General features: G+C 39.2%; 1 protein-coding gene across 14 annotated transcripts in view; it reads left to right on the top strand.

Annotated features, from left to right (window-relative positions):
• Positions 1–12304, top strand: part of LOC108367068 (zinc finger protein 236-like) — a 31727-nt gene extending 19423 nt beyond the window's left edge. For 3 of the 14 annotated variants that reach the window (XM_017621600.1, XM_017621597.1, XM_017621602.1), the window contains 4 exons: positions 8737–10122; positions 10654–10799; positions 10886–11278; positions 11579–12304. In XM_017621600.1, the coding sequence (XP_017477089.1) occupies positions 9333–10122; positions 10654–10799; positions 10886–11278; positions 11579–12172 (1923 nt within the window). In that variant the 5' untranslated portion in view covers positions 8737–9332 and the 3' untranslated portion in view covers positions 12173–12304. Of the gene's footprint in view, positions 1–4130; positions 4148–4245; positions 4623–8215; positions 8514–8627; positions 8651–8736; positions 10123–10653; positions 10800–10885; positions 11279–11578 lie in introns of those variants that run through there. The other 11 variants (XM_017621599.1, XM_017621595.1, XM_017621598.1 and 8 more) reach the window with 9 other exon arrangements.
• Positions 12305–16126: the final 3822 nt, after the last annotated feature.

The raw sequence follows: 16126 nt of genomic DNA, 5'->3' as shown, positions 1-16126 counted from the left end.
AAATAAATGAATGTTTCGTATTACATTAACAGCTTGCATTTTACCCCTTCAGTGCAATTTCCACTTGAAACATTTATGGCTGCGGCCGTCGGCGTCATCGTCGTCACCGCTGCAGTCAATGTAACCTCAACCTCGCGTCCAACCGCTGATGATTTTTGCCTCAGTTTTGGTTTTTAAATGGGAGCGCGTGTATATGTATGTATGCGTGTCTGGATGGGTGTGTGGAACCATTGAGCAGCAAAATAACTGCAGCTGTTTGCTATTATAGGCGACCCAACGAAGTTTTTAATGCGCGTTTTTGCGTATTTCCCGTAAATTACCACAACGAAGTGGCAATTCGAATGGGTGAGGAGCCAATGAAGCGTACTTTCGTCGGATGAATGTTTGTATGTATGTATTCGTGTATTTTCATATTAACGTACATATTCCTTAGATTTGGTTTAATGAATTTGCTTAGAGTTTAATTATACTTCGGCAATTGCTGTTGCTTCTGAGAATTCCAGCCGATGCTCTCGACATGGTAATATTTGACGCTTCGTTGACTAGAGCTAAATGTCGAGCAGTTCGACAGAGTTCAATATAAACATATGTACATATGTATTTGTATGTAGGTATGTATGTCGCTCATTTTCGCCGCATTGGATCTGCTTATTTTGCTGCTTCGGACTCTAAGCCGATGAAGCGTTGCTGCAATGCGTCCCATAATTGCTTTCTGCATTGCTTTTGTTTGCATGGCAGTGGTTATTGTCTTGTTACTGTTCTTTTTGTTGTTGCGCATTCAAAATTATTGTTTAATTTTAACACCCTCATCAGTAAATGCAACTGATGATTTTGATACAGTGTGTTAGAGAAGTTCAACATAATATATTTCGATGGCCAAGTAAGCGTTTCTCTCCTCAGCTTAATAAGCGAGGGTCTGCAGCAACAACGACTCTTTAACAGTAGGCTCCTCATGGTGATTGACTTTTCGAAAATCTTCGCGAGGCTTTTCTACGATATCCTTGTAGCATTCCTTTCCAATCCCACAGAGCGGTCGATCATCACGAATACATTCCCAGCAGTCCCCTTTTTGTGGAGAATGCTATAGATCTCAACAGTTTATCTAATCGTCTTCTAATCTTCTACCTAAGCGAACCACATAAAACTCGAATCGCTTTCTAATCGTTCCTAACCTAAATGTTTGTTGGGTTGTCCCATTCCTTTCAAATCACACAGAGCAGCGGATCATCAATTATCGGTCGAATTCTGCAGTGAAAAATATCTCTGCCGCCAACGATAGCAGCACCTTGACGAGCAGATGGGTATATCTGGGCCCTTGCTAGACTCTTCACTGCCTAGAGCCTTTAAATTTTTGGCGGCTANTGATACAGTGTGTTAGAGAAGCTCAACATAATATATTTCGATGGCCAAGTAAGCGTTTCTCTCCAACAACGACTCTTTAACAGTAGGCTCCTCATGGTGATTGACTTTTTGAAAATCTTCGCGAGGCTTTTCTACGATATCTTTGTAGCATTCCTTTCCAGTCCCACAGAGCGGTCGATCATCACGATCATACATTCCCAGCAAACACAGTGTCTAACATTAGAGAAACGTTTTGTTCTACATTAGAATTCTAATGTAGTTCTCGAATCGAGAATAAGATTAGAGAAATATGTAAGAATTCGATTAGAGCATTAGTAGAAAAACACTAGACATTAGAGGCCAATAAGAATTCAACGTTAGAATACGATTGATTATGTAACCATTTTATCGATATCGAGAACTAAGTCCCCTTTTTGTGGAGAATGTTATAGATCCCAACAGTTTCTAATCTTCTACCTAAGCGAACCACATAAAACTCGAATCGCTTTCTAATCGTTCCTAACCTAAATGTTTATTGGGTTGTCCCATTCCTTTCAAATCACACAGAGCGGCGGATCATCAATTAGCTGTGCAGGCGTCAGTTTTCGGTCGAATTCTGCACCACTAACAGCAAATCCTGTAGGATTAATCCAAGGGGGCGACCTTTCCCTTACGCTGTTTAATCTTCAGGTGAAAAATATCTCTGCCGCCAACGATAGCAGCACCATGACGAGCCCTTGCTAGACTCTTCACTGCCTAGAGCCTTTAAATTTTTGGCGGCTAACTATACTCTTGTGGACATTTACAGCCTGATTGTTGCTCAAAAATTTCCCATATCTTTCCTCTCAGTGAAAGTAAGGAATATTTTTTTTTTACAGCAAATTCTTTCTCCTGCATTTCCTTCATTCTAAGCTCACTGTGGGCTTACATACATATACACAAAATTATTTTCCATTAGCGCTATTCGGCACTGACATTGCCCGAGGGGCAGAGGAATATCAAATCCACATCTGTTGGACATATGTAGGTATGTGTATACATATGTACAATTATATATGTGCTTTACTGCACTCGCCTATTTACACTAACACAGACAACAAACACATGTGGTTGCATATGTATATACAAAAAAAAAAAATACACGGATTACACTTAGCTCCTATCTACATACATATTTTCCATTTTCGTTTTTACATAACTCTGTGCTTTGTTGTTTTTCGCGTTGAAATTGGTTTTATCAGCAAAACAGTTTTGTCGCCCCGCAGCGGCTGCCTAGAGAACTTAGACCTAGCGAACAAACAGCCGCACACACAAGCATTCGGCCACACTTCANACAGCAAATTCTATCTCCTACATTTCCTGCATTCTAAGCTCACTGTGGGCTTACATATATATACACAAAATTATTTTCCAATGGTGCTGTTCGGCACTGACATTGCCCGAGGGGCAGAGGAATATCAAATCCACATCTGTTGGACATATGTAGGTATGTGTATACATATATACAATGTATATATGTGGTTTACTGCACTCGCCTATTTACACTAACACAGACAACAAACACATGTGGTTGCATATGTATATACAAAAAAAATACATGGATTACACTTCGCTCCTATCTACATACATATTTTCCATTTTCGTTTTTACATAACACTGCGCTTTGTTGTTTTTCGCGTTGAAATTGGTTTTATCAGCAAAACACTTTTGTCGCCCCGCAGCGGCTGCCTAGAGAACCTAGACCTAGCGAACAAACAGCCGCACACACAAGCATTCGGCCACACTTCAACGGTAATAATATTGTTGACTTCGTAACTTTTACCACTTCCCAGCTGTCACCAATACTCTGTTATTTTAAGTGCAGCGCTTGTATTGGTGACCGTCAGCCGTAGCACTGCCAAAGTGTGTGTGCTCTCCTTTTTTTCAATGTTCTATCAAACATGCTTTTATTTTTCGCTGTTGTTGTAATTATTGTTGTTATCGCCGCCGGTGTTTAATTTTCCTCGACGGCTCGAGGGCCGCCACATTGCCGAGCTAATGTTGTATTCTTCAAAAAATCTGTTTTCCATTCAGTGCGCTACGGTTGGAGAGTTGTCGAGTCGTTCGCTGATTTACCTACGCCGCGGGTTTTTGTCGTCGCGCGCAAAAGCATTTCGTATAAAATTTAGTAATTTATTTAACATTTTTTTACCATTTTTTCTGGCTTTCTTTTCGTATTCAAATTTTGCACAACCCTGAAACCCCCCCGCAAGTACAGTTTTTCTGCTTTGCAATTTATTCTAATTCGTTTGCGCATTTCTTATGACGTCTGTCGGTTGTGAGTGTTGTTGTTTTTGTAGTTTCGTCGAAATCAATTGCAATCGTTTGACTACTGCTACTGCCCGCTGACGACGCGCTCCTCCACGAATTGGCGCGCATTGCAACAGTCGGACACTAGGATCGTTTCNACACTGCCAAAGTGTGTGTGCTCTCCTTTTTTTCAATGTTCTATCAAATATGCTTTTATTTTTCGCTGTTGTTGTAATTATTGTTGTTATCGCCGCTGGTGTTTAATTTTCCTCGACGGCTCGAGGGCCGCCACATTGCCGAGCTAATGTTGTATTCTTCAAAAAATCTGTTTTCCATTCAGTGCGCTACGGTTGGCGAGTTGTCGAGTCGTTCGCTGATTTACCTACGCCGCGGGTTTTTGTCGTCTCGCGCGCAAAAGCATTTCGTATAAAGTTTAGTAATTTATTTTGCATTTTTTTACCATTTTTTCTGGCTTTCTTTTCGTATTCAAATTTTGCACCCCCCTGAAACCCCGCAAGTACAGTTTTTCTGCTTTGCAATTTATTCTAATTCGTTTGCGCATTTCTTATGACGTCTGTCGGTTGTGAGTGTGGTTGTTTTTGTAGTTTCGTCGAAAACAATTGCAATCGTTTGGCTACTGCTACTGCCCGCTGACGACGCGCTCCTCCACGAATTGGCGCGCATTGCAACAGTCGGACACTAGGATCGTTTCGATGCTGCCACTCGCCATATTTTGAGGTGTTTGCTCAATTTTGACACCAGTTCACAAATGGTGTGACTTATTGCAGCACGATAAAATTTATAACGGTTGAGTTACTTGTTGTCTCCAACCAGGCAACGTTTGAAAATCTCGACGGAATCGTTTGTTCCCGCAGTCGCCAAAAAAAGGCGTGTGTTGTTTCGTTTTTTGTTTTAACAATTAGTTTTTCGTTCCGGTTTCGATTTCAGTTGCTGTTTTTGGTTGACTAATTGTTCGTGCAATCGCCATACAGGTAATTAAAAATTAAATGCAATTAGGAATTAAAGCTGGTAGTGCATTGGCGGCTGTAGAGCATAAGCAACAACAGTTGCAAATAGTGTTAAATAGGTTGGAAGAAAATCATTGTTCTGTCTTCTCAATGCCAAGTGCGATTTATTTGTGACAAAGCGTTCGTTGATATTTAATTGGGGTTTTATTGTTGCGCGATAGCCGAATTTGGCGTATGGAGAGTGCTTTTGTAAGATATTTAAGACGGCTGATGAGTGGATTAGTTTAGTGTGGTAAATTATACGCTACGGACGAAGGTAAAAAAAACGAACTAGAATCTAAACTAAAGACTAAAGCAAAGAACCTACGTCGTTCTGATTTAGGACAGTCTCATTGAAAACTAATACATAGAGTTCAGAATGCTGTGTGGGCCCTTTTTGGGATCAGTCAACTGCATTGCGCTATAGTGCTTCAATGGAGGCTTTTCGAGGTGTAGTAGAACTTTATGATTCGAATCGTCTGGCTAATTTTTTTCATATTCTTTTTTGCTTGGAAAAAAGTTGCTGGTTTTTTAGACGTCAAAGAGAAACTCTAAAGTCACATGTTCCTTGGTCGCCCAGTCTCTTCGTGATTTTGTAATGCCTAGCGTTTCTACTTGGCTTTCCTCGGCCTCTTTTGTGATTTTTTTTAACTTCTCTGGTAGCTGCCTTTTCGTTAATTTTACACATTTATTTCAATTACTAGGGTCTTATTCTTGCCCACCAAGGCGGCAGCTGCTACTTTCGCAGACTCTCAGGGACTCGTTTTCCAGAAGTTTTGAGCTAATAACATTCATTATTTTCACTTTCTTATTTGATATATGTCTTAGCAGGGACCAAGAACAAAAGGTATGATCGAAACTAAATGTAGTTCTCGCAGTTTTGTTCGCAAGAAAGCTTCAAAACCAAAGCCGATATGAGAACAAAGTTGAGAACTTTGTCTTTGGGCATTCTTTAAGAACTAAACTCTGTGGAACGTTCCCAAAGAGAGCAAATGCGAGCAATACCTTCGGGAATATTTCTAAGAGAACAAAATGGGAACAAAAGATTCTTGAACATGTTGGCAATGAACAAAAAACTGGTACAAAAGTCTAAGGAACTTTCTCTTGATAAAGAGTTTGGAAACTAAAGTCTCAGGAACTTTCTTATACATAGAACAAAACTGGAACAAATCTTCTCTGAACTATAAACGAAGAATGGAAGCGAGCACAATCTTTTTTCATAGCGTTCAATTCGTTTGAAATGCTTTAATATTAAAATTAATCAAAAAAGACCTAAATGGTAATTATGCAAATAAAGTTAACGAAAGACTTAAGACACGAACTTTTCTTGGACAGAAACTAAAAATTGTCCATAAACGGACAACTCACCTTAATGGTAAATAATTTTGAAGTTGATGTGATCCAGCTTTACTCTGGCTCAGAATTAACAATCGTGGCTCTTACTGAAACGATTTTTTCATCCCAATACGCAGACTCCCTCTCCTTCTTAACGTTAAGTTCTCAAAACTTTTGTTCTCTGCCGGAAAGTTATCCGAACGGAACTTGGTTACAAAAAAATTTAAAAGTCCGATGTTAATCATTATTCACCCAGTTTTGGAAGATTCTCTTGCATTACTATAAAACTTGGTACTATAAAACTACACATTTTTAACAGTATTTCAGAAAAACACAAATGTATTTCGGAAAAGGCAAAATGAATTTCAGGAAAGCACAAATGTATTTTAGAAAAAGCCAAATGAAATTCAGAAAATACAATTGCATTTCAGTACAGCTCAAATGAGTTAAAAAAAAAAAACAAAAATGTATTTCAGAAAAGGGCAAATGTATTTCAGAAAAGGGCAAATGTATTTCAGAAAAACGCTAATCAATTTCAGAAAAGCACAACTGTATTCTAAAAGTATTTTGCTGAAATACATTTGTGCTTTTCTGAAATACATTTGCCCTTTTCTAAAATACTTTTGCGTTTTTCTGAAAATCATTTTAACTTTTCTGAAATACAATTGTTTTTTTTTTTTGATTTCATTTGGCTTTTTCTGTAATACGTTTCGCCTTTTCTGAAATACATTTGAGCTTTTCTGAAATACATTTGCCCTTTTCTGAAATACTTTTTAGGTTTTCTGAAATAAATTTGAGTTTTTCTGATATTCATTTGGCCTTTTCTGAAATTCATTTGGCCATATTAAAAATTATTAAAAATGTGTATCTGTGCAATAACAGCTATTTTTTTTGTACATTCATATATAGAAACACCATTTTCTCTGTGTTTACTGACTTATCTAATGAAATCATATGAAACACAAAGGCAATTCGAGCGGGTGCTTCACTACCTTTTACACTTTTTAACCATTTATTGTGGCCATAAAATCGCAATTATTCCGCTTGAATTGCTGTGTCTCAACTATGTTTGACTTGTTTGCTTCCTTATCTTATCGCGCACACAAGTAAGGGAACAATCGTACATACATACATATGTACATGCATAGGTAAAAGAGCGCTTCAATTAGGCAACTATGTTCATAGCGTGTGTATGTCCTATAAATACATTCGTGCTCACTTTGTTTTCATATCGTTTGCATTGTCTCTACATATGTAGNCCTATAAATACGTTCGTGCTCACTTTGTTTTCATATCGTTTGCATTGTCTCTACATATGTAGCTGTAGCTGCGTATTTAGCACGCGGCCTTATCAGTCGGTAGGCATTTGCTTAACCTTTCGCTTATCAGTTGTGTCTCGTTTTACATTCGCGCTGCCGCCGACACTGAAAAGCAGCTATTTTTCTGTCAACGCATTCAACGCTAGGAGCAAGTATTTATTTTGATTGCATTGTGTTTTATCATCCTGTTGATATTTGTTTTTGAATTGTTGTCTACGATGTCTCTGGATGTATTCATCTGTTGTTTTTCTTTTGTGCTTCCTCTCCTGTGCTTCATATTCATACAAACATACATACTTATGTATCAGATATCAGATCAGTCTGTACTCATTTGCGCTTTGCAAACAAAAGACTTTGAAAACGAACTTCAATGCATTTCAACGCTCGGTCACTCGCTTATCGTTGGCATCAAAGTTTATATGGATATACATATATATGTATTTAAATATATATGTATGTGTGTGTGCCTGGCTGAGGCGTGCAATGAGTTATAGCATTTGATTCAGCGCTGTTATTTAGATTTTTTTTTTTATTTACATATGTAGTATTTACTCTTGTTTAGCTGAATTTTTAGTTCAGTCAGTTTCATAGAACTGAATTTTTAAAGTTCAACGTCAGCAGAATGAAAAATTAAATTTAACTGTTGACACAGCTGCTTTTGTATTTTGTTCTTATAAATGTACTGCATGTTCGTGTGTGTGTGTGTGTGTTTGCGTGTTTTTTTCACTTTTCCTCCCTCTGCCGCTTTCCGCCCCTAGCATGTCGTATTCGCGCTTTTCAATTCATATCAATCCAATTGTAGCCGCTGCCACTATGGGCTGCCAACTCTGCTACTCTGCTGCTCTGCTGCCTCACCTAACTACATAACAGCGCATTGAAATATTTTTATTGTGTAATTTAGCAATTCAGGTGTTTTCATTTCAGTTCAGTTGAGTTCAGTTCATCATTCAGTTGAGTATTCGCTCATCATTATCAGTTCTGTGGTCAGGCCGTTTGTTTTTGAGTTTGTTGTTTTTGTCGTTGTTGTTGTTGTTGTCGAGGTTTCCACTACAAATTGTAATGTGCACAAATTGATTCAGCGACACAGGCAACGGACCACAGGCGACCGACCACCAACCAAACAAAAAACTGAGGTTTTGTTCTGATTTCAGTATCAATTCGAAGCGGTCCGTCCAACGCCCGCCCCAATGACATACACAGCTACTTATTCATATCAACGTATGTATGTAGTCTTGTTAAAGCTTAAATTACAATATTTCTCTTCCTTTCTCTTCTGCTCTTGTTCTCTTCTTACAGCATTTTCAAAACGCTCTAATGCAAAACGANGAATGTCATACACAGCTACTTATTCATATCAATGTATGTACGTATGTATGTAGTCTTGTTAAAGCTTAAATTACAATATTTCTCTTCCTTTCTCTTCCGCTCTTGTTCTCTTCTTACAGCATTTTCAAAACGCTCTAATGCAAAACGAAAACAGAAAATTGAAAAAATAACACTAATCGCCAAAACACCCTCTTCGTAGAGCAGGAAAAAAAATAACTTAATCGCTTGTAAAAAAGTTTTCACAAACCAGTAACTGAAAATGTACAGCAAATAAATCATCGACGACACGAGTCACTTACAACTAAGCAAATATACCTACATACAAATATAATCGCATGAAAGCTTACAAATAAAATTTGGTGTTGGTTTTGAAATAAACAACTGCTTGAAGTGAAATTATGCGGTCAAGTAAATTATAAAACTAAGTGGAAGGAATAAAAATCGAAAAATATTCAATTAGCTGCAAGTCGCAGTGGTGAAAGAGAGACTCATCCCTACATACATACAAACATATATCCATAACTTTATCCCAATGTAACATATTATTAAAACATTTACTATTTCCCTTAAAAAATAACTGTTAAATTTCAAAAGCGTATGAACCTTGCAATAAGTCTAAGCTTGTGGTGACGGTGCTTCTAAAAATTAGAGCTGAAAATAATTTGAAATAAAGTATTTTATAATAAAACGATTATTTCTTAAAAAACAACAAAAAATGCACAGTCGGCACTCTGTTTCCAAAGAAGATGTCGCTTCCGTGCACACCGACAGCGGTATTTCGCTTTCGTCACCGCCAGCGGCGCGATCAGAGCAAGGCGAGGGTGAGGAGCCGTCAGAATCGGCGGCAAGTACCAAGAAAAAGCAAGTCCGACGACGTGTTAGTGATGTGAAAGCTACAAAAAGGGCGCACAAACGCAAACCAGTATGTGGAAAGGTAGCGCCAGCGGCTAAAACGCAGAAAATAGCGAAATCAGCAAATTCAGCAGCGCACGAAAGCAATTCAGTGCTATCTAAAAATGATTCAGCACTGGCAGCCGTACAACTGGAGAGCCAAAAGGAGCAGGCGGAACATCAAGCGACCAATTCAGCACTTGTTGACAGCACAACTACTAGCATAACATCTAAAATATATGATCCAACATTAGTGGTGGATAAATCTGTAGCAACTTCGGAGAATTCCATTTCCGTTGTCATTTCAGCGTACTCCGAAATAGATATCATACCAACAGCAGCCGATATATCGGACATAGCGCATTCAACTTGTGATTCCGCAATATCGGCGGGCGATTTAGCTTCCGTATCTACGCCAGCGCCAGCAACTACGACGACGAAAAGACGCACGCGCCAAACGTACATTTGTCTTGTATGCTCCAAGCAATTTCGTGGCAGAAATGATCTGCGTCGTCACATGCTCATCCACTCCGACGAGCGTCCGTTCAAGTGCGAGCAATGCGGCAAGTGCTATAGACAGGCGGTCAATCTTCGAAATCACATCGCCTCCGCACATGAGAGCCATCGGCAGTTCGCCTGCCCGCAGTGTCCGAAAATGTTCGCTCTGAAGGGCCGATTGCGGCTGCACATGAGACTGCACTCAGGCGAGAAGCCATACGCATGCACACAATGTGAGAAGCGCTTTGCGCGTGGCGGTCATGTATGTAGAAATAGCTCGCTTAAATAATTGTTGGCTGTTGCCAAACTAACACTTTTTCTTTTCTCTCTGTTTCTTTGGCTCTCTAGCTTCAACAACACATCATTAGCCATCACAAGGGTAGCACCAAGCAATATGTTTGTGAGAAATGCTCCACCGCCTTCTCGTCGGCCTCAAACTTGCGCGCACACATGGACCGCCACGAAAATGGGCCCGATCACTATTGTGAGATTTGCAAGGAACACTTCCCCAATGAGCCGGTACTGCGGGCACACATCAACAAACTGCACTATGAGTTGGGCCAGTTCGATTGCGAGATCTGCAAGAAGACCATAGAGGATGACGCCCTTGCGCATCACATGAAGATGCACACGAATGTCAANTGCACATGAGAGCCATCGGCAGTTCGCCTGCCCGCAGTGTCCGAAAATGTTCGCTCTGAAGGGCCGATTGCGGCTGCACATGCGACTGCACTCAGGCGAGAAGCCATACGCATGCACACAATGTGAGAAGCGCTTTGCGCGTGGCGGTCATGTATGTAGAAATAGCGCGCTTAAATAATTGTTGGCTGCTGCCAAACTAACACTTTTTCTTTTCTCTCTCTTTCTTTGGCTCTTTAGCTTCAACAACACATCATTAGCCATCACAAGGGTAGCACGAAGCAATATGTTTGTGAGAAATGCTCCACCGCCTTCTCGTCGGCCTCAAATTTGCGTGCACACATGGACCGCCACGAAAATGGACCCGATCACTATTGCGAGATTTGCAAGGAACACTTCCCCAATGAGCCGGTACTGCGGGCACACATCAACAAACTGCACTACGAGTTGGGCCAGTTCGATTGCGAGATCTGCAAGAAGACGATAGAGGATGACGCCCTTGCGCATCACATGAAGATGCACACGAATGTCAAGACCCACATCTGCGAGGTGTGCAAGGCGTACTTCATGCAAAAATCGCAGTACAATGTGCACATGCGCATGCATACAGGCGAGCGGCCGTATCAGTGCAGAGTGAGTTATTTTATACGTATGCAAACGAAAGACTTGGGGCGCGAACGCGCTGCCTTAATGTTTGAATCTTAGTTGCTCATATAACTTCTTTATCTTCTCACAGATTTGCTGGCAAACTTTCGCCTACTCGAGCGTCCTGAAGCTGCACATACGCAAGCATACGGGCGAAAANAGGCGAGCGGCCGTATCAGTGCAGAGTGAGTTGTTGTTTACGTATGCAAACGAAAGACTTGAGGCGCGAACGCGCTGCCTTAATGTTTGAATCTTAGTTGCTCATATAACTTCTTTATCTTCTCACAGATTTGCTGGCAAACTTTTGCCTACTCGAGCGTCCTGAAGCTGCACATACGCAAGCATACGGGCGAAAAACCGTTCCAGTGTTCGCTGTGCAAGGATGTCGTCGCCTTCTCACAGCTGGCACATTTCAAGACACACATGAAGAAAATCCATAAGCAAACCAATCCCTACATGTGCGAAGGCTGTCAGCAGTTCTTCAAAGTCAAGGCAGAGCTACAGGCGCACATGCAACAGTGTGGCAGCTGCAATGTCGACGTGGAACAGCAGAATGCACAAAATAACGATTTGCAAACGCTCACACACCTACGCTTCCTCATGGCGTTGCTGCTGAAGAAAATCTCATCGCCGCAAAAATTGCAGCAGTTGGGCTACGAGAAGCGGCTAATCGACAATGTTGTGGTAGCTTCGTTGAAATTGGCCAATCGCAAGGCATGCGAGGATCCGGCGTTGTCGCCAATCGCACGTATGCGTCTGAATGTTGAGGAGTTTCTCAATTGGATCGTGCCGGCGCAGGCGATGGAAACATTTCGCCAGGAGCAACAATCAGTGGAGAGCTTATTGGATAAAATTGTTACCATGTACATGAAGCATAAATGATTGTGCGGAGTTTTTTTTTTCGAACGGCTGCTATTTGTAGTGAGTTTTTTTTGCAAATAATTTTTGAATGTGCCATAAGACAGCGACGGAAGTGCCAGCCATTGCCCTGCGAGCTTTTGCGGCGAATTAATTGACAAATGAATTTGCGGTTTAGTTTTTCGATTCAGATTTGAATCCCTCTTTCAGAATTTAAGACGCTGAATTTTCTTATTTTATGTTCCCATTATTTGTTTTTTGTTTTTGTATAAGACACCAAAAAGAGCAATCCAAAGATATCTATTTGCCAAAGCCTAAGCATTAATTTAAGTTTCTTATAAGTTATTGCGCGTACATATGCATTGTGCATATGTTTGCGTTTTGTTTTTTGTTCATCAATTATTTGACTGAAGTTTCCCGATTTTGCCCCGTTTTGGATAACGGTTTTGCGTTCTTTCTTAGATATTAGACTAGTCATATCCGCATAGAAGTTAGTTGACACACAATTTTCAAAATAATACCAAAATGCTGTATATGCAAACGCTATCAACTCTTGCCATATATAGGTTTAGATTTACATATGTACATACTTATGTGACTTAAAAAGAACCTTAATACTACCAATAATCATTTGTTTCATGAATGAATAAAGATTTGAATTAAAAATAAAAAAGGAGATAATAATTAACTCTACGTATATAAAAACGAAAAACGGCTAAGCAATGCGTGAATGATGTGGGCGGATCTTGTGAGGAGAAGACTGAACAGATGACTAGATCACTTCGTGTCAGACCCACAGCTTAAGTGTTTCGCTTTCATCAAGGATAATAATCTGCAACTACATAGTTGTACAGCATGTAAGCGTTTTTGCAAAAATCTTGTTTCTTTAGAATAAGCAAAGCAGCAGAAAGGACTTTCAAAAATAAACGGGCAAGTCTTTTATAAATTTGTACCAATGCCCTTTTTATAGCTCTTTTATTTATAGTACTAGTATGTGATATCGCGAAACGCTACCATATTTGATGAAAGGAGATTGTGATGTACAAAAAGTGTTTTATAAAATCGCACAAAAGCAGCCGGCTCTGTCTATTTGCAATCAAATTGCACTGTATGGAACAAATGCTTGTGGCAAAGAAAATACTGTGGCGTAGTGGTAAGCAGTGCGCGCTTTCATACATCAGCACCTGGGTTCAAGCCCTGGTCAAAGCAACACCGCAAAAAATATAGAAAAAGGTTTTTACTTAACAGCGGTCGTCCCTCAGCAGGCAATGGCAAACCTCCGAATGTATTTCTGCCATGAAAAACAGCGGAAGTGATACTTAAATAAATCTTTTGCTAATGCTGCTGTTGTGGGCGATCTAACACCCATACTACGTCGAGTCTTTTCCTTAATAATAATAATAGATTGGCGCTTACACATATGTTAGTGTTTGGCTGAGTCTCTCCTCCGATTTGTGGCGTGCGCCTTGATGTTGTCACACAGAGGGGAGGGACCTACAGTTTCACGCCGACTCCGAACGGCGATTGTATTTTTATGAGAAGCAGAAATACACTCGGAGGTTTGCCATGGCCTGCCGAGGGGCGACATTTGATCTCGACCGAGACGAATTTTTGTAATAAATAGGGAAATGGTTTCACATTTTTGTAAATAGAGCAAGAAATAATGAGTTTATAATGGAATTTTGTTGATCAAACTAAAAAAAAACAACAATTTTTAAGTGCATTTCTGTAAGATTATAATTCTTTGCTGTAAGAAAGTTCTAAATATCAATTTTGGGCATTTTGGCTTTTGTAGTTAGTTAAATATTTCAGCTTATGCCTTATTAAAAATTACAGTTATATAAAAGGTTGGCGGGACAGTACCTCTAAATGACCAATTTTTTTTGCATAGAGCTTCGCCAATCTTATACCTTACCTTGTGGAAAATTTCATTAAGCTATCTTCAATAGTTTTCGAATCACAGAATTAAAGGCACCTAGATTGGCGAAATCTCACACAGTGCGACTGTCCATGCTTCCGTAATTCACTTTCTTAATAGAACGTAAGACTCGTTTTTTGAATATTATTTTACACTTGCATTAACATACATACGCACAAGCATCTGCTATACTAAGGCTTACGGCACTCAAGCATTTCAGCTTATACATATATATTTATTTAACTGCATTTTCAGATTTAATTGGCATTTTCTTACACTCTGCTACACAAAAAGCGCGATTTTATTCAACAAAATATGTTTATGTAATAAGAAGGTTTAATTTCAACTTGCTATTTGGCATCCGACTAGCGAAGGCGGAAACTGAAAAACGGTCACAATGGTTGACAGGGTTGCTTTTCCGTTGAGAAAATTAAGAATTAATTTTGATCTGCAGTAAAAAGGTAACAGTAATTATAATAAATGAATTTAAATAAAAAAATAATTCCTTCAAAAACAAATGTTAGCTTTTTAAATATACACATCTTGCAATGCTTATTTACAAAATATATCCAGAATTATTTAGTACAGGGTGGTGAACACCACTAAAAATCAAATTTGCAACGCAAATGCAACACTGCAACGTTAAGCTCCCGCCGCCATTTAAACCACCTGTCAGTTTCCGTGTGTGTAAGAAAAGTGCTGCAATAAGTGAAAAGTGTAAAATTCTAAGTAAATATAGTTGAAAATGGTGTAAATTGTTGTGCATATAAGAGTCGTGATGGTTATTTATTGAAAATAATTAATAAAGGTTTGCAGCCATTGAAATTAGTGTATTTAGTTTGAATGTGCAAAAAGCAATGTAGCACATGGGCTGCGCTGCCACAATCTTGTGTTATGTGTATTGAATAAATATGTGTATAAATGTGTGAATAATAAAAGTTGAGCAAGCATTAAGGATTTCAACAATTTTAGAAATTAAGGTAAGTTTTTAGATTTACAAAATATTAAACTGTAAATGTAAAAAGGCGCGCAGCTGTCGTTTGCCTATTTGGGTGCTACCATATTCGGATACTTTTTTTGCCATCGCTCGCAAGTTCCTCAATTGCTTTAGTATCATAGATGTTCATGTTTATAACAATAATAATAGACTAACACATATGTTAGTGTTTGGCCGAGCCTCTCCTCCGATTTGTTGCGTGCGCCTTGATGTTGTCACACAAAGTGGAGGGACCTACAGTTTTACGCCGACTCCGAACGGCGATTGTATGTATGAGAAGCTGTTTTTCATGGCAGAAATACACTCGGCAGTTTGCTATTGCCTGCCGAGGGACGATTGCTGTTAAGAGAAAACCTTTTTCTATATTTTTTGCGATGTTGCTTTGACCAGGGCTTGTCCATGTTTACATAGATTTTATCATGATACAAAAAAGAAGGTAGTTCCATTGTCACTTTTTTGTCGCCATATTAACAACCTGACCCAGTATCCAAAACCCTCCAAATTTGCTGGTTATTTACAAACATTTTGTTCTTAGAATCGAAATTTGAACAGCAAAAGGCATATTTNAAGAAGGTAGTTCCATTGTCACTTTTTTGTCGCCATATTAACAACCTGACCCAGTATCCAAAACCCTCCAAATTTGCTGGTTATTTACAAACATTTTGTTCTTAGAATCGAAATTTGAACAGCAAAAGGCATATTTTTGGGTACGGCTGGGTTACTTGTACAATAATTTTGGGTTAATGTGTCCAAATGCTTAACCCAAAGCTAAAAATTTTGACATTCACGTGTGGTCAAACAATTACACGTTCGTTTAAAATAAAGATTTCTAACTTTCAGATACAAATTTATGAATAAATTCGGTTTGAAATATGGACCTTTTTAAAAAAAAATATTGTGGTCAACGTAGCCGGTGTTGGACCTACATTTTCTCTGTAAAAATTCTAATTTTACCCAATTTTTTAATGGGCCCGTCTCNTAATGGGTCCGTCTCCGCTTGCCACCCCAAAACCATTGAACAAATAACCGAACATTTCCCCTTTTGTTTTTTTAAAGATAAGAG

The sequence above is a fragment of the Rhagoletis zephyria genome, unplaced genomic scaffold (genome assembly GCF_001687245.7).
Source record: "Rhagoletis zephyria isolate East Lansing unplaced genomic scaffold, Rhagoletis_zephyria_1.1 Rzeph_scaffold_02525, whole genome shotgun sequence".
NCBI lineage: Eukaryota > Metazoa > Arthropoda > Insecta > Diptera > Tephritidae > Rhagoletis > Rhagoletis zephyria.
This window is presented reverse-complemented; position numbering and strand designations above follow the sequence as displayed.